We start from the raw sequence: 18763 nt of genomic DNA on the forward strand, positions 1-18763 counted from the left end.
GTCCCCCACGAGGACAGCCGGTAGCTTTGTGCTTGAGTCAGCACCTGCGGCTTCCCACAGCGCCCATCGGCAGGAAGCCGTCATCACAGACAGATCTGAGACCTGCATTCAGACACTTGGGCATGCCAAGTGAAACTGCACCTAATCAAACGATTGTGTTTAAATAGGTAGAAAGTAGCTCAATCTAGGCAAAAAGAAAGTCTTAATCTACAGCCGGATACATTCTTGTGTTCAAACCCAGAACTCTCTAACAAAGAGTTATTGTGAACCTGCGTGACTGAATGCAAATGAAGCAAGGTACATTACTTTCCCGAGGGACAGGCAAGTGTCCTTTCTGATTCCATTTTTATTCCTTTTTTTCCATGTAGAAATATGTTTATGTAGAGAATAATGCAGAGTAAATAATTTGGAAAGATGTGTATATAAAGATGTATGTAGAAACATAACATAAAGGTATATAGAAAGTTTTCCCAAGAAGTTACTGTGGAATTCTGTTCACAGAGAAATTGAAAATATCATGGCAGTTAGCAAGCAAATAATGTTGTCTTCGACAAACAGAATCTAATCACAGCAGTGGCACTACATGCAAAGTTAAACACAATGATATAAACTATATGAAAGTGATAACTGAGTGGAAAGGGAAGTTTGATATGAAATAATCAGAGTCTTATCTTCATTGAGAAAAATGACTGCATAATTATCACTTCGTTTTGCTGCTCAAGCAGCACAGAAAGCCAGGAATGTAAGCTTTTAAAAAAACGACTAGGGAGAAGTGGCTTCTCTAAACCCACCCTCCCCTGTGTAATCCAGCAGGCCCTGAAGAACATCAATGGCCATGCCCCGACAGGCGGAAGCAAATACAGTCATTTCTAATAGCAACCTCACCTACCAGTGAGAGAGCTGGGACTTGGGGGCTCCATCCAGAACAACCTAGGCTCAGATAAAAGGTGGTAGCTTGTTCCCAAAGGAAGGAAGGAGAAAATTAATTTTGGAGGAATATTCTAAAGGGTGGATGGCAGTTTAGTCACAGCAGGAATATCCTCTGTGGCTTCTTTGCACACCAGACTTCTTCAGCATTCCACCATTACTTATTCTCAAAAAAGCACGTCTTGCTCAGTGCATCCAGGACACTGAATCTGCTTGTTCATGCTACGTCCTTGGCACTCTCGGCAACAACAAGTGATACAAACACAGTCACAAGAGAAAAACGTGGCTCTCGGTTGGTCCCGAGTTCATCCCCCACCTCGGACATGCGCTGATTCAGACAAGACAAACCCAGACATCAAACAGGAGTTGGCAGCAAGTGAGGGATTGTCAGTGTCCATCAGAGTTCAGGAACTTGGGCTCTGCCAGAGACAGCACATTGAAATGAAAGCAGGTCCCTGTTACCACTCTGTTTTGAAAAAAAAAAAAAATTTCCTCAAATTTTTCTTAGCATTACTAAGTATTTTTCTGGTAGAGAGAAGCAAAATGGCTGTGTTTATGCTCTGCCTCTGTGTTGAATATGGCACTGCATGCCGTTAAAATGTACCAGAATTAACATGTTAATCAAAATTTTGAAGAAAAGATTATAAACAATAGAATGAGAAAAAGCAGCTACTGTTGGCTCACTTGCTGGATACTGAATGCACAAAACGGCTACTTTAGAAAAAAAAAAAAAGAGTCTATTATTTGGTCCCAAAAGCAAAGTAAGACAAATTATGCAATTGACTCAAAATTATATTTATCGCCCAGGGCCACATCCTTAGTCTTAACCCAATATACTCCTTAAAAAGTAGGACCGCAAGTGAAACAGCAGGCTGGTATCTGACAATGTAGCAATCCAGTTGCTTTAATAATGAATAAATAAGCATGAATAACACATTTTGGTTGGTATTTTAACAGAAGATGCCAAGAGTGTTTTGTTTTACTAGTGAAACAGGTAACTATGCCTTCTTCATTACACATGAATTTAATTCATGGCTACCAAGAAATTCAAAGTTTTTACATTTTTGTCTAGCCTAAGTTTGGTGTCACCATGCACAGAAATCACTACAGCTCACTTGTAACTCTCCCCTTCACCAGAGAGTGCAAATGAACCGACTTGCACTGTAGCAGGAGGTGATTATGTGTCTGACGCTCTGGGGACGACCATCTGCGGCCACTTGGAGCTGAGGTGGTTGAATGAGCAGGCTAACACGCAGTGTTGTGTTCTGCTTTTCTCTCTGCCCCAGCGGTGAAGTTCGGGAGGATGTCCAAGAAGCAACGGGACAGCCTGTACGCGGAGGTGCAGAAACACCAGCAGCGGCTGCAGGAGCAGCGGCAGCAGCAGAGCGGGGAGGCCGAGGCCCTGGCCAGGGTGTACGGCAGCAGCATCAGCAACGGCTTGGGCAGCCTCACCAGTGAGACCAGCGGCACCTATGCCAACGGGCACGTCATCGACCTGCCCAAGTCCGAGGGGTACTACACCGTCGACTCGGGCCAGCCGTCCCCTGATCAGTCAGGACTTGACATGACTGGAATCAAACAGATAAAGCAAGAACCTATTTATGACCTCACTTCCGTCCCCAACTTGTTTACCTATAGCTCTTTCAACAATGGACAGTTAGCACCAGGGATAACCATGACTGAAATTGGTAAGTGGGATCTCCTTCAAGCTCGTTTTTGCGAATGATTTGAGGTTGCCCTGGTTGTATTTAATAGGGTCACTTTCTTAGATACTAACAAAACGGGTGAATGACTTGCATTCCTGGCATCTGCAGAGAAAAATAAATAGGTTTCCAAATGTAGTCTAATAAATGTCATTGTCCCTTTGCTCCATAAGAGTTTATTTCAAGCAAAGGAAGAAGGAAGAAATTGTAAATAGTAGGACATGATCTGAAAGAGCAGATGCTGTCTGTTGAATATGTGTTCTCACTGAAGGGAAAATGTTACTGGTATAAACAGAAAACTCAACAAGTGTTCAAATTTATGCTATTCAAAGTGAAACAGCTAAGGGATACAGAAATGGCACAGAATAATCAGATGGACAGGAGTGTAATTCTCCCTGTGAGATAACAGGGGTAAAATGTAAGCACACCGCGTCTCAATTGCCTTCTTTATAAAGGCAAAGGATGGGGTGGACCAGAAGACTATGAAGGCTCTTGTAAATCTAAATTCAAGAATTCCATATGGGATTCTGAATTCCAACCAAGAAAAAAAAAAGCGTGGTCTGGAATGTCACGGAACACTCGAGCCACAAATAAGCCAGTCAGTGGCATGATTACATCAGCAACCCAATCCTCTCTCGATATAGCATCCTTCCGTTCCTAAGGAATGATCTTCAACAAGGCTCCTTCCCTGACCAGCTCTCTTCTGAGCTCTCTTTGCAATTTTAAGAGTCTATTAAATGCTAAACCAGTAAATCTCATTAACTAACTGCCATAAAAGTGTGCGTGTCGGTTTAGCACACGACCCTCCTGAGCAACCCAGTCTTGTGTGAACAGTCTGCCAGAAGAGACAAACTGCAGTTTCCCAGGCTTCCTGGTGGTGTTCAAGGTCTGTGGAAAAGCAGGCTGGAGCTAGGGGGCCTTTGGAGGAAGGGCTTCCTCCCACCCGAGCTCAGGGGTGGGAAAGCAGGGGAGTCAGGAGTCAGGACCTGAGTTCCCTAGCTCTGTGGCATATTATGAAAACCATAGCAAGTTTCTTTTTTTATATATAAGTGATCAATTTATTAAGAAGCCATGTCATAAACGTTGTACCCAATATGAGAAGTTGAAAGACTGAAGGGAAATAACAAATATATAGTTGTAATTGGAAATTTTACTATTGTCCTATGGGTAATTTAATAACAGTGGGAATTTGCGTGATTTAAGCAACTTCATCAATAACCTCATGTCAGTTTTAGAATTCTCAATTCTTCAGTAGCAAGTTTCTTAACCCTAGTTCTCCCACCTTTAAGCGTAGTTCTCAAGGACATTATAAGAATTAAAATGGAGTTAGTGCGTGTAAAACAGCAACGTTTGGCCCCCGGCAAGCACTGTCTGTTTCTCAGTGATTATTGCTTGGATGTCATGTTCTTGCTCACCTTCCCTGACCTGCAAGTGGGAGCCTACAGCCTACAGGTGGTTTAATGTAAGTTCCAGAAAACATATAATGAAATATACAGTCATATTCTTGGCTACCTGTGACATTATGTAGTTATAAGCCTGAAATGCTGCATTTCTTCCTTCCATTAATTCAGCACGAGAGAGCTTCACTACTGAGAACTGCAGAAAACTAAACAACAGTTAATATTGATATTTTTCACCCTCTTTTTACTGTCTCATAGTTCTTCACACACATTTATTTTTCACAAGCATCCTAAACTGTAGCTAAAAAATATCACTCCCATTTTACAGATACATGAGCAAAAGTTTAGAAAAAACGCACAGCTTCCTAGAGTCCGACAGTTATTAATGATCGAGCAAGGCTCCACCCCCTGACATCTGATTCTAGAATCCTTGTGCACATGATTAACCTGCTATCTGGCCTCAGCTCAGTGATCAAAACTGTGTTGTCCACCAACAGGGACAATCTGTTTATGGGGAGCTATTCAATATTTCCAGGAGGGTATGCTTTAAAAAAAAACACTGATATTTCTTTCTTAATTTATTACTGCTGAATGTCTGAGTTCCCGGGTCTATTATCAGTTTGGAACAGGGGTCTCCATCCTAATGAAACCAACCCTCCCAATTGTCAGGCTCTCTCCTGCCCCACACCCAAAAAGAAAAGTTATTCTAGGAGTTATTATCAGTTTCTTAGTGATTTAGCATCAGTAGGAAGTGTTATGGTAAGAGACGACTGCCAAAAACTTAGCGTCTAATTTACTTTCCACAAGTCACTTTTCCTCTCTGTCCCTCTACCCATTCCCCTAAAATTGGTAAAACCAAACTAGCTAATCTCAAAATTTAGCCAGATTCTCCATGCAGGCATTACCATGCAAAGTGAATGTGTATATTTGTCTTAATTATTTCAAGACAGCGTTAGTCTTTATAGATTGCAAACTGTGCTCCAAATTTCAGAGAGGTCTTTCATCAGTGGTCCAGAGTTACAAACTAGATGGCTCTGTGAGCACTTTCAAGTTTAGCAGACCCCTCAACCCAAGCACCGGCTCAGTTCACACTTGGTTAAAACATCAATGCCACCTAGTGGACATAATCGTCTCTGGGAGTGGAATACCAGTAGCTCCAAGTACAGTGATGCATTTACTGTCCTTCCTGAGCAGGGGCCACTGGTTTCATAAAGCACTACACCCACAAGAATATCCTGGGGCAGGAAAGCAACAGTGGTAAAGTGTGAGTGTTAAAACTGCTCTGGCATCAAACTGCTGGCACTCAAAACCTGGTGTGCCTTTTCCCATAGGCACAATTTACTTGTGGCAGTCATAACCTGTGCCAACAGGGTCTTAAACGAGTTAATATTGATGAGTTCTTGGGACAGCATCTGTCATGTGTAAGCATCTGCACTAGTAATAATGAGACTAATATTAAAATTTATTATTACATAAAATCACTATTGCAGGAAAGACAGCTCTGGTTGAATACCTGCATTATGTTCAATATACTCTCTTCTACTTAATTCTTGTGATAATCTTGTTATGCTTCTTATATGAGTATTTATGTGTCCATCTGTCTTAAACATTTGTCTACTTGAAAAGCAAAGTGACGAGGAGAAGGAGCAACAGAGATAAAGAAATCCTCAATCTGTTGTTTCTTTTCTCCAGAAGTTACACTAGTCAAGGTTGGGGCAGGTCAAAACCAGGACCTGGAACTCCCCATGTGGACGGTTGGTTTCCAAGGACTGGAGCCATCCTCCACTGGTCTGCCAGGCACACTGGCAGGGAGATGGATAGCAAACAGAGCAGCCGCGACTCATACACGTGCTTATTCATGATGCCAGCAAATCTTGTGGGCAATAGTTTGACTCACTGTATCACAATACCAGCTCCTGAACATTTTAAATATTAGTAAACTGAAGCTCCAAAGTTATATATTTTAGAAAAAGCAAAGCATGTGCAAAGGACTGGGCCAGAGTCGTATCATCATCCATTCCTTACACCATTTAACACGTTTATTCCCATCAAACTTGGAATCCATCTCTCATAACCTGATTAGTATTTTCAGAAATACCAATGTTTGCTTGGTGTTTTCTTCTCTCTGACATCCTTCTGGGAGTAACATGTTGGAATTCACATGGTTTGCATGCTGACATTATTAACAAGCCTCTAACCAATGTGACTGTAACCTTTCATGGAATCCTGCGCAAACTCAACGGAAAATTCCATCTTAGCAACATTCTGATTGGATACATTTGAGGTTATCTCACACAAAAGAATTTTTTCAATATTACTTTTGATTATAATCTGTTTCTGGTTTCTGAGTGAGCAAAAAGTAAAAAACAAAAACAACAAAAAAAAACCATGTTAACTATTCTATAATATCATCATCTTAAAAGGAGATTCTTTCTCAAGATAAGATTCTAAAAGATTTACATTTCCTTATTCTTTGGATCAGTCCCTATAGAATAAGACCACCCTTGCTGCCTCCCAGGCACATTAGCAGGAAAGCTGCTTCATAAGCAGAGTCCCAGACTCCACGCAAGGTACACCAACACTGGGTGCAGGCACCACAAGCAGCTGCCACGTCACGACATCCACCTTAAGACTCACATGCTATGCAAAGCTCAACCTCACAGGTGATTGATGAAATACCCATCAAGTAGCTTGCACCAAGGCAACTCAAAATAACCTCTTTCCAAACCATCAAGTCAGCTGTAAGACAGGGATAAACTGCCTTTTACACACAGCACCTGACCTGGCTCTTCCACTCAGCTCTTTTCTCCCAGATAAAGACAATGACACATGAATTCATCAGTCCCTTTCTATATTTCTAAATTTCTTAAACAGAAATTTATTTTCATACTCTTTGTTGTTTTGGCACCTGAAACAGAGTTAAACTTCTTGAAATTCTCCAGTTACAGAAGATGAGTATTAATAGAGAAGATTACAAAAGGAGCTGGCCTAAGAGTGATCTAATCCTCTCAATGTTATTTTATTCTATCAAGTCTATGTAAAAGTACAGACGGTGTTAGTTGTTGTATAATTCTGTATTTTGTAGAGTTGTATACGTCATTGGAGGTTTTATTGCAGCTTATTCAACCCAAGCAGGTGCTATATAATCTAGCACACATCTTCAATAATAGATCCTTTCAGGGTGACAATTTTCTAACATCCTAACATTGTTCCTACATAACTATCCATGAGGTGATGGTGAAGAGAGTAGAGTTTAACTGTTGCTAGATTATTCTGTGTTTTCAGATAGCACCAATATAAGCACAGGCAGGCGTTCAATTTCGGAGTAATTTAGCAAGTGGTTTAAGCAACTGGGAGACTAAATGGACAAGAAGAGTCTTCCTAACACTAGTGGGGAAAGAAAACATCATTAGTTTTTCCTTTCTTTCTGTGAAAGAACATATCTTACAGACTTCTGTAATCATGTTTTCCCCTTGCACACCTCACCCCAACCACACACCCTCTACAGACAGTTTGGGGAAGCACATTGAACTGGGTCCCTAACTTTGCACATTCATCATGGGAACTTGCTCAAAATTAGCAAGTTCATCAGCTTTCAAAAGCTCAATCTCTTCTGAAAATTAAGACATCTGGGGGGAAAAAAAGATTTTGAAGGGTTACGATTTTCTCACCTTCCAGAGAGCTCTAACCAATGCTCATACACTCCCCTTGTCACAGCAGCTTTGTGAGATGACAGATAGATAGATAGATAATATTCTAAGCAACTAGCCAATACTGAATGATACCAGAGAACCCATCTATTAGCAGTGTCCAACACTCCTCTCTAAGAACCAGACAGCTCTCACAGGCTGGAATAACCCTGCCTACTACAATCAAGAACCGTTATTGAAACAGAACAGCCTGTTCTTGTCTTCCACCCTCTGGGGGAAAGAAATCAGATTAAAGTAAAGATAACCATGAACAGCTGAAAAGGATGGTGGTGGCCAAATCTACGTCACTCCAAGTTCAGCTGAAAAGAAAAAAAAAAAAAAAACAGGCTGCTGTACAATTGTAACTTCAGGGCAAATGCAAACACCCACCCTGAACCATTATAACTTGGAAACAAGTCAGTCATTTGGGTCACTGCAAAGGAACTTCTCCGATTCCTCAGAATGTTAGTGTGAACTTGTTATTTGCTGCCCTCAGACTGTCTCCCAAAGCCTGTTTTTGTTTTTGTTTTTTTTTTCCATAAGCTTGCCTTCCGCATCAAAAGAGAATTCCTTGAGTATGGGGCCAATGTGCCATATTCCTAGGATCTCAACCATGAGCACAAGTTATTTCAGAAGAGACCTTGGACAAAGCACTCTATGATTCTTCCCTAGGACTATTCAAATTTATATATTCTGAGACATCCTCAAATAACAACCACCAAAGTCAGCCTAACATTGCCTAGTAATGTGTTCAACAATTGCCCGTAACTGAAATAAAAGGCATAATTATACAGGTGCTTTAGAACCAACAAGGTTCTAAACAAATGTAATTATGGTTTACTATATGTGCAGCATGTATATAAGCCTGATTCAGTTCCTTATAAACATACGTATCTATTAAAGTACATGTACGTATTGGTCACTACATGCTCACTCTTCTGTTAACATGACTGACTTCATGTGCTAGCATATACTCGATCACACGTTAAAGCACCTTTTCTATTTTGAATTAAAATCATGAAATATCTTCAGTGGGCTTCCCCTGAGAGTTTAGTTTGGGATCTGTTTTTGGTTTAGTATTCAGACCTTTATCAGGAGACTCTAAAATCCATATAAAAGTCACCGAGGCTCTATAGGAAAACCAAGGCCTCTTTAAGCCCTGAGTTTCTAAAGACATATGAAGTATTCTGCAGCGAAGAAAAGGCAAGGAGCTTTCCAGAGATTCTGCCTGGGACTTTCAGGGGCAAGGAGGGATTCTGGTATGGACTTGGAACCCACTGTAAGGTTCCACGTTGAACAAAACTGCAAGGAGCTGTATGACAGGCAGGTCCTACTGGAGGGCTGGGCAAGCTCCACTTTCACTCTCCAAGGTCTGCTTTGTTTCCCCACTGCCCGGGGGGCGTTGGGGAGGGGAGTGATTGTGTGCTGCTTTCACTGCTGCTCAGGCACACCTTTCTAGAGGGCCTGTTTAGCATGAAAATAGCACAGGAGCCTTGGTTCGCAGAAATGTCAGGATTCAGAGCGAAGCAGCTAGGCAAACTTTGACATCTTTAGCAGGACATAGGACCAACTTCACAGGCTCCTTATGCTAACCAGTATAGGATTTATTTCTTGAAGCTTGTAACTGCAAGGCAACCTGTTGCAAATAGTCCCAACTGGAAAAACTACGTTATTTTTGGTTGTAAGGTTTCCTTGAACAATGTACCCTCAATATCAAGGAGATTTAATATGCAACTTAAAAATTGAACCACATTTATGAAGCTTACTGGGGAGCTGCTACCTGATATTTAAATAGGTTTGTTCTGGATGGCTCAGAAAATACTCAATTCAAAACATTAATTAAATATATGTGCTCTCTGAATAATCAATTTAATTTTCAAAATGTAGGCTAACTGCTTTAAAATGTAGAAATACCCTCTAAAGATTACCGTAAGGTAATTATTTGTAAAGGTCAGACATTCAGAAATGTATCTCTACTTCCAAAAATCTACTGAGGTGGAAGAGTGATCTCTTCTGTTTAAATTAATAGTCTGTAAGTCAACAAAACTCGAATTGTAAAAATTAGTTCTAACAATGACCCTGAGCAAGTTTTATCATTGGGTACCATCGTCCGTGACGCACGAATTGGCCTTCTGGTAGTGTGTGGAGGTGTAGGTTTTAAAGGATAACCAGAAACTTCTATGATCTAGAGTACAGGATTTTTGCTTATCCAATGTGAAAACTCTTCAAGTTGCTTGAAAACTGTGGGCTGTACTCCCATCCACTGGAACTTCACAAGTCTTCTGCCTGCTGATTTAAAACAAGAGACACTCCACCATGGCCTCTTCAATTGCCATGCTTTACACAGCTCTCAGAAGATGTCGCTACTGCCAGAACTTCTGCAGATGAAGAATCAAACCCCAGAACAGTAGGACTCAAAAAGGTTAAGTGATTTCTCCAAAGGCACAAACCCACAGTCTGAAAGGGACCATGTTGGATTTTCTGTTTGCCATACAGCTCCCTTAGGACTCATTGACTTCACATCTAAGTTCATCTTTCCGATTGTTCTGTAGAGGTTGGCTTTTGCTAGGAAAGCTAACTTTGAAATGTTATGTTTTCATATAAACTCTTCCTCAATTTTGTCAAGTAGTTTCAAGAAAGGAAACTGTAATTTCCCCAAAATTAGACATGCAGTACTGTAATAAAACAGAACACTGGAGCTCCAAAACAGCTTTCGATTATTAACTAGTTAAGATGGTGTCTTCTTAGTTAATTTTTTCTTGCTGCTTGTAATACTTTTTTTCCCTTTTGGTTAGATTCTGCATAAATACAAATGCTATACACAATGTTTTTCAGTTATTTCTGTTATTGCTTGATTTTTTTCATCTTCTATTGGATCACAGAAAACATTAACCATCCTATGGACATATTCAGTCTTTGCCCAGATATTATTACTTGCATTAATTTGATTTTTCATTGCTATTCTATTATATTTTATAGAACTGTGCTTTATTTAATACTTTTTGAAAATATTGATATGATCATATTTTGTTGATTTTTTGAGAAGCTCTAACATCATTTTGGTTTATGTCTCCATGAAGCAAAAATCAAATATCCTCTGATATTAAGAATTGCCAAAAAAATTTTTTATGTGAAGGAGACTGTGTGTTATCCTGATTCATTAGAGAGTAATGAGTGATTGGATCATGGACTGAGCCAATAAATAAAATATAGGCTATTGATGCCCCCAATTTCTAACTAAAAGAATTTAGAGAATATTGATGCTGAATCTGCTGCTCAGGTTTAAAGGTTAGACAGTCACTGATACACGGCAGCCTCAAAAAGCTTGTGGAAAGGAAACATTAGAACATAAGTTTTTGGGGTGCAAACAATGTCTATCGCCTATGCATGGGTTTTTCATAATGTGCTTTCTATTAATTTTTGAAGACACTTCATAGATTGCCTTTCTAAAGCATAGTTATTATTATTGTTTTCATTTTGATAACAAAATTCTGCTTATGCTGAAGGTAGCAGTGTCTAGTTAGAGATCAGAAATAAGGGAAAACTTTAAATGACATCTCTTTAACGACCCTTAGGCATGTTCTGTTTAATGACAGAAAACCTATAAAAACTGGGTGATTAGTGGCCAAAAAGATAAACTGCATGTTTGGTTAATTATTTTGCTTTTCAAACAATTGTCTTTATATATTATAATCACTGCCTTTGAGCAAAGATTCTGAGAAATGTTGATATTCTGAAAACCTAACGTAGGCACTTAAAACGTGCCTTCAGCCAACCCATTGAGGTATCCTGGCATTAACTCAAAAGGAATCCCCTCAGCGTTCCACTTGCATACTAGTAACACAAACTAAACGGAGAATTCAGCAGTTCTCCAAATCCTTGAGGCAAGAGACAAATTAAAAATTCATTAATCACTTAGATTGAGACCGAGACATAGTATTTCACAAAAAAAAAAAAAAAAAAAAAAAATCCATTAAAAAAAAAAACTTGCGGGGATAAATGAATAGAGGGAATGGGGCACCAAGAAGAACACATTCTTTCTCCTGAGATATCTAAGTGGGAGAGGATGTATTGCCGGGGAGGGAATGAGGAAGTTTAATTCAAGACCCTCCAGCACTGTCTATGACTTTGAATCTCGGCTTTCTCGCCGCGGTACAGTTGGGCCGCGGGTGCTCTTGCTAATAACACTGAAAGCAGCAGTTTTTAAAGCTGCGCTCAGCTTTTCCCTCTCCCGGGATGTAGAATTCAAATGGAACCGCCATGCAGTCTGTGTCTGAGACACCGTGGCCTTTGGAGAGCACTCTTCGCTGAAATGTCTAGTAAGAGCTAAAATAAGCCACTTTGGTGGAAAAAAAAAAACCCGCTGAGTGGTTGAAATGAGAGCTGCGGAAGGTCACTTACTATTTCAGTAGCCGCAAGCTGGTCCACATTTTATGACATTACAGTTATAAACAAGAAATCGTCACCTTGCTCGTCAGAGCGCCTCTCTGAAGTAAGCAGCTTAGCCTTTCTCTGCGTAGAATCGGGTAATGTGGGTGACTTGTTTCCAAATTCTGCTTCACTGTGTGAGTCAATGCGTAAGAACACTTACCTCTCATATTGATCTAGTTTCCGCTAAATCGCGATATCAAAATATCCGTGGTCCATCTTTAAATCTCGACTTTGGTCATCTTCATCACAGGGGTCTTCAAGAAGTTCATGCCAATCTGTATTATGAGAAAATCATGCACGGATTTAAAAAAAACTTGCACCCCAATAAAAAATTAATTCCATTTTTATAGCTTTTTGAAGTATTCTCACATATCTCAATCATCCTGCAGCTGACTTAAAAGGGGACTGCTTTCTTATTTGTTTGAGTTACATAATAAGTCACAAAGAAGGATACTGAGGAAAGAGTAGGAAAAGTGAAAATTCTTTCCAATCTCAGAAAGACCCAACAAACTTGTAGGATTATTTAGCTACCGCCCATCTGGAAATGGAAGGAGGTTAGTTCCAGCTCCAGGGTTCTATAATTACTGCACACACTGCTGAGAGTTAACCATCAATTCCATCCATTTCCCTCTTCCAAAATTTAATTTCTCTCTTTTTATCGTCTCTTCTAATCTTATTAAGATTACCCCTAAGACTTTTAGGGAAGTGTGACAATCTTAACAATACTACTTAGCCTTTTTTATCATCAAGAAATGATAAAGAGGTATATTTGCCTGCATCGGTTATTTTGTAAGGCTTTCTGAGATTATTTTTTCATTTCACTGTGATTTCTGTTCCATAAAGCTCCTTTAATATTTGAATTTATAATTTTTATTAATTGGATATAAATCTGGAGTTCCAATCAGCTTTTCTCCAAAAGAAATATCAGGACCAAAATCTAAAGCAAAACAAATTTTAGTTAAAGAAAAATATTTTTATGCTTATATACATGGGGATATAGAAGCCAAAGGAAGAGAGAAAAAGAGCGAGCTATTTTTTTCAGGAGATGAACAAATATAGGAAATAAGAAAGATATCCTTAATACTACCCTATAATTGCAATCGAATTTCCCCCTTGCATTGATATTAACATTTTAGTTTATTACGATGAAAAATGAATGATTAGACCAAACGTAGAAAATTATTTTTTTCAGTCCTCAAGATCATCCTATGAGCTGTCAAAACAATCCACACAGTGTCTCTGAAGGTACATAGGGAATCCAAATCACTGACAGTGCACGGACATTTTCACCCACTTGAGAAACGACCATCCTCTTCCTGTGGTTTGGGGAAAGCAGAGGGCAGAATGCACGGACAGTGGTAGTTCCCCATGAGTTCGTTACTTGAGAGTCCTGTTCCTGATGGACCCATTCTATCAACACAGCGTAAGCTGCCTCCTTTTTCGGCTTGTCACATCTACAGCCCACATGATTCTAACAAAAACTGAGCTCTGAAAAACAGCTGCAATCCAAGTCAGGGTAGCAGAGGACGGATGTATGATTGCCCAGAAAGATTCTATAGCCTCTGCTGTTTCACCTCAGTCTCTTTTGTCTGATCTCTCTCATGTGCTTAGTCCCTGGAGAGGACTCTGTCTACTATTTCCTTTTCTATTTTTCCAAGACAAGGAGTCTTGAAAGTCCCTTTGGCTCCCCACAGGATCGTTGCAGACCATGTTCATTGTCTCTCCCATTGTCCGTCCGTTTTTAAACCCTTCTCTCCTTTTCCCAACTGCAGACTCAATCCAAAAAAAAAAAAAAAAAACTGCCTCCTCTGATGTTCAAGCATCGCCCACATTGACAGAATGACCTAAGAACCAGCTCCTGTGAGATCCCCTCTAGCTTCATCATGTTCATGTCCAACCGGAGCCTTGAGAGGGCCAAGTCAGCATTTGCACGTGGCTCACCCCTGTACAGTAGAACAGAGAGAGAAGGCAGAGCAGGAATGCATGTGAACTGCCGTGTCAGGGCCTTTGCCTCCATTGCCACTTACAAGCTTGTATCCAAGACAGACTTCTTCCATTTCTCACCATGGTGTGGGCAATCCTTGCACATTGCTGTCTATGTGATTTCAAAACCATTCTGGGGGGCCCGGCGGTGTGGCCTAGCGGCTAAAGTCCTCACCTTCAACGCCCCAGGATCCCATGTCGGCGCCGGTTCTAATTCCGGCAGCTCCACTTCCCATCCAGCTCCCTGCTTGTGGCCTGGGAAAGCAGTCGGGGACGGCCCGGAGCTTTGGGACCCTTCACCCGCGTGGGGGACCCGGAAGAGGTTCCTGGTTTCCGGCTTCAGATTGGCGCAGCACCAGCCGTTGCGGCTCACTTGGGGAGTGAATCATCGGATGGAAGATCTTCTTCTTCTCTGTCTGTCCTCCTCTCTATATATCCGGCTTTCCAATAATAATAAATCTTTAAAAAAAAAAACATTCTGGGGCTTGAGATCATCCAAAAAAAGCATCAATGTTAGTTTTCTCAGATATTTTGTGAGATCAGGGAGAGATTAGAAGGACAGGTGGATGACTGGGCCAATGGAAGATGTATAACGTGGCATTTTCAATGATATCTTTAGTATCTCAGTATTGACCCATTGCCTATTGTATTCATTGTTTCCTCTGTCTTATTGCACCTGTGCCTTCTCCCTCAGAACTGTCTGGAATCCAGCCCTTCCCTCCATCTCAGACACCATCACCTGCTCCAGACTCCGCCGGATTCAGCCTAATTCTTTCCACATGTTGCCTAATGCCATCTTGTTCTTCTTCGCAATGGCTGGGGTCACCTTTGTAACCATAAATGAACCACATCACTCCCCTGGCTTCCACATTCGCTGGCCCCCAAATTCTGTCTTATCCCAACAGAAAAATCCCAAAGTAACTATATAATGAGGTTCCTTAGTCACCTTGTGCAGCTGTTCATGTCCCACCCACAATCTTAGTTTCTGTCCCTCACTCCTCCCCCATGCAAGCCTGTGTTGCAAAACTCAGGCTTCATTGTAGAAAACGTGGACCACATTTCAGAATGGCATTTGCAAGAGGTGTTGGAATCAGTCTAGAGCCCCTCTCTGTTTCTACACCTTACTTCTTTCCTTGATAAGGAAATGAGAATTACAAAGATGTGAGGCACATGATCAGAAATTAGCTAGCCCCATGCTACGTTTCCATGTGTGCCTTTGTAATAACTGTCCCTCCACCTGAGGCAGAATTGCATACAGGTGCTGGTTCATGTCCCGGCTGCTCCACTTCCCATCCAGCTCCCTGGTTGTGGTCTCGGAAAGAAGTTGAGGATGGGCCAAAGCCTTGGGATCCTGCACCTGCTTATGAGACCTGGAATAAGTTCCTGGCTCCTGGCTTCTGATGGGCTCATCCCAGCCATTCCGGACACTTGAGGAGTGAACCAGTGGATGGAAGATCTTTCTGTCTCTATCTGTCTCTCCTCTTTTCTGTATATATGCCTTTCCAATAAAAATAAATAATTGTTTTTTTAAATAAAATTAGGTATCTCCAAAAGACATTTTTTTACTAAACATATGAGGACATTTTCTCTGAGCAGAGTGATTTTGTTCATAAGCCCCCAAATTGCTGTTGTTCCTCACAGATCGAATTGCACAGAACATCATCAAGTCCCACCTGGAGACATGTCAGTACACCATGGAAGAGCTGCACCAGCTGGCGTGGCAGACTCACAGCTATGAAGAAATTAAAGCGTATCAAAGCAAGGTACTCTGGGAAAGTGTGGGGCAGGGTATCTGTCGTTACCCTAGTTCTAGCTTTCTCAGTCTCAGTGCTATTGACATTTTAGGAGTCTTTTTTTTTTTAAAAAAAGAAAAAAGAAAAAAGAAATGCTGAAGGGGCTGTTCCATTCTCTGCAGCATCTCTGGGTTCGATCCACCGGATGCCAGTAGGTAGTAGCACCTCACAACCAAAACTGCCTCCAGGTATTACCAATATTTCCTGGGCAGTAACAATGAAAACCACCGCCCTGTTCAAGGGATGGGAGAGATTGCGCCTTCATCAAGTTATTTCAGGATTTCATGAGATTTTTTTTCCTGAGGTCTAACAAATGGCAAGAGCGGTAGAATATCCACAACAAGAACAGTCTCAACCTTGCACAACTAAGGTGGGAAACAGAACATATTCAATGCTTTTCCTTGCTCTACAGGCTTTAAAAATAAGGACACAGGCAAAGCAGACAACATCAGTGTTATTACTCATAGTTGTAGTAGTTACAGTAGTATTTCCTTGTGGCTGTTGGAGAAGCTTTTAAGGGAAGGCATTTCTTACATTATTTTCAGTATTTGTGTTACTTGAGAATGAAATCCTTACTTAGAAGATTGATAAAATTTTAATTAACATATATAAATAGGTGTGTAGCGAAATGAATCATTACAACATACTGATTTTTCACTAATAGAACTAAATCTTAGTGCTTGCTTATAAATAAGATAAACCAAGGCACAGGTATACTATTCTCAATTAAAAGCAGTATTAACCCGCATGCATTGTATATTTCATTTCAAAAAATAAGCACAGAATACAAATATACTAAATATATGATCTTAAGTCTCTCTCTAGAAATTCTTCATATGATAAAAAAAGAACATTATGATGCAAAGATGTTCAGTGTCAATTAGGTACCCATGAAATGGCATCATGAAGCCAAGGAAGGAAACGGCTTGCTAGTTTTTCATACACACACACACACATATATATGATGGACTTGAACTAAAAGCTTGACTTTTTTAAGGAGGAAAAAAACAATAGAGAAAAATAAGTAAACTGTTCTTACTAGAAATAATGTCTCTATTATTTTGGACTCAGTATTTGAGCGTAGTGCCATATGATATGTCAATAGATCAAAGCAGTTTCTCGAGGCAAGAAAGAAGATATTCCCTCCACCTGTATGAGAATGGTGTAAATTCCCACTCTGGGCCCCCAGTGATGAGCACATAGCAGCAGGGCAACCCCGAGTGGTTCACTGACACTCCAAGGAGCACTTGGCACCGTTGACGCTCTGCTTTCTGTCCCCAAGTCCAGGGAAGCCCTGTGGCAGCAATGCGCCATCCAGATCACTCATGCCATCCAGTACGTGGTAGAGTTTGCAAAGCGGATAACAGGCTTCATGGAGCTCTGTCAAAACGATCAAATTCTGCTTCTGAAGTCAGGTGAGTAACGAGAAGATTCCTGGGAGGCCCATTTCTCCTCCAGAACATGTTTGACCCTCAGCTCTGGGATGCAGTTCTCAAAACTCCCTCTTCTGTTGCATATCTCATTTTAACCACCCACAGTGTCAGCCAACTCCCAAAGGAAACTCAGTCATGAAAATGTCCTGATAATTCATTCACTTCCCCCTTTGAAGTCAAATACAATTTTGCTTATTGAATGTAGAGCTATTAATTGTGGAGGCTGAGCTAGCAAGCTTGACAGACAGTGCAAGTAATGAGTGTGTCAAGGTGGCTGAACTGCTGAGCTGGCGCTGAAGCCTGCTCCTTGCCTTCTGCGAGGAAACAGAAGTGCAGGCTGGCTGAGCTCTGTCCCTGTGGTCATTTCCCATCATTTTAATGAGGGTAGCCTGAGGCCATTACACAGAGTCTCCACCGTGATCTCATCTGGCCAGCTTCTCTCATTCTCTCTCTCTTTCTCTCTCTTCACACACACACATACAATATCACTTAGGAAGTAGCTCAACTAACTCTCAATAATTGACTTTGCATGTGCGATAACCAAATGAGAAAAAATTACTTTGTCTTCGTTGACTACCTTTGAAAATGTGCATGATCCTAGTCCATTGTTATAAAAAAATCTCATATTTTTTATAAATGTGATACCATAAGAGAGCATTTCAACTTGTCAGAAAAAAAATTCGATTAAAATGCTTATTTGGTAAAAGAAAAAAAAGCTTGAAATTCATGCATGATTTTGTCATAATACTCATTTGCCATTAACTTACTGAAAACCTATTGTATGCATGGACTGGAAAATGCTTTTACACCAAAATTAACATCTTTTAAATCATGTACCTGGTGCGGTAGCCTAGTGGCTAAGTCCTCACCTTGCATGTGCCAGGATCCCAATGGGTGCCAGTTCATATCCTGGCTACTCCACTTTCCATCCAGCTCTTTGCTTGTGACCTGGGAAAGCAGTCAAGGACAGCCCAACCTTTGGGCCCCTATACTGCATGGGAGACCCAGAAGATGCTCCTGGCTACTGGCTTTGGATTGGCTCAGCTCTGGCCATTGTGGCCACTTGGGTGTGAACCAACAGAGAAATCTTTCTCTCTCTCTCTCCTTCTCTGTGTAAATCTGACTTTCTAATGAAAATAAATAAATCTTTTAAAAGAGAGATAACTTTACAAAAAGAAAAGTTGTAAATCATGCTTCCATAAACATTGCAAAGATTTATTTACTAATTCAGACAGTCTTCTGTGTGCTGTTTCACTCCCCTGAGTTCTGCAATGGCCACAGCAGAGCCGAAGCAAAGTCAGAAGTTAGAAACTCAGTTCAGGTCTCACACATGAGTGATAGAAATCCAGTTACTTGAGCCATCACCCCTGCCTTCCAGCGTCTGAGCCAGCAGGAAGCTAAAGT

The 18763-nt window shown here is 40.8% G+C and overlaps 1 protein-coding gene across 1 annotated transcript in view; it reads left to right on the forward strand.

Moving 5' to 3' along the window:
- Positions 1–18763, forward strand: part of RORB (RAR related orphan receptor B) — a 145285-nt gene that overhangs the window by 106273 nt on the left and 20249 nt on the right. Inside the window, exons 4-6 of the mRNA XM_004591773.4 lie at positions 2214–2615; positions 15775–15896; positions 17209–17341. Coding sequence (XP_004591830.2) covers positions 2214–2615; positions 15775–15896; positions 17209–17341 — 657 coding nt within the window. The remainder of the gene's footprint in view (positions 1–2213; positions 2616–15774; positions 15897–17208; positions 17342–18763) is intronic.

This window comes from Ochotona princeps, chromosome 31 (genome assembly GCF_030435755.1).
Source record: "Ochotona princeps isolate mOchPri1 chromosome 31, mOchPri1.hap1, whole genome shotgun sequence".
Taxonomy (NCBI): domain Eukaryota; kingdom Metazoa; phylum Chordata; class Mammalia; order Lagomorpha; family Ochotonidae; genus Ochotona; species Ochotona princeps.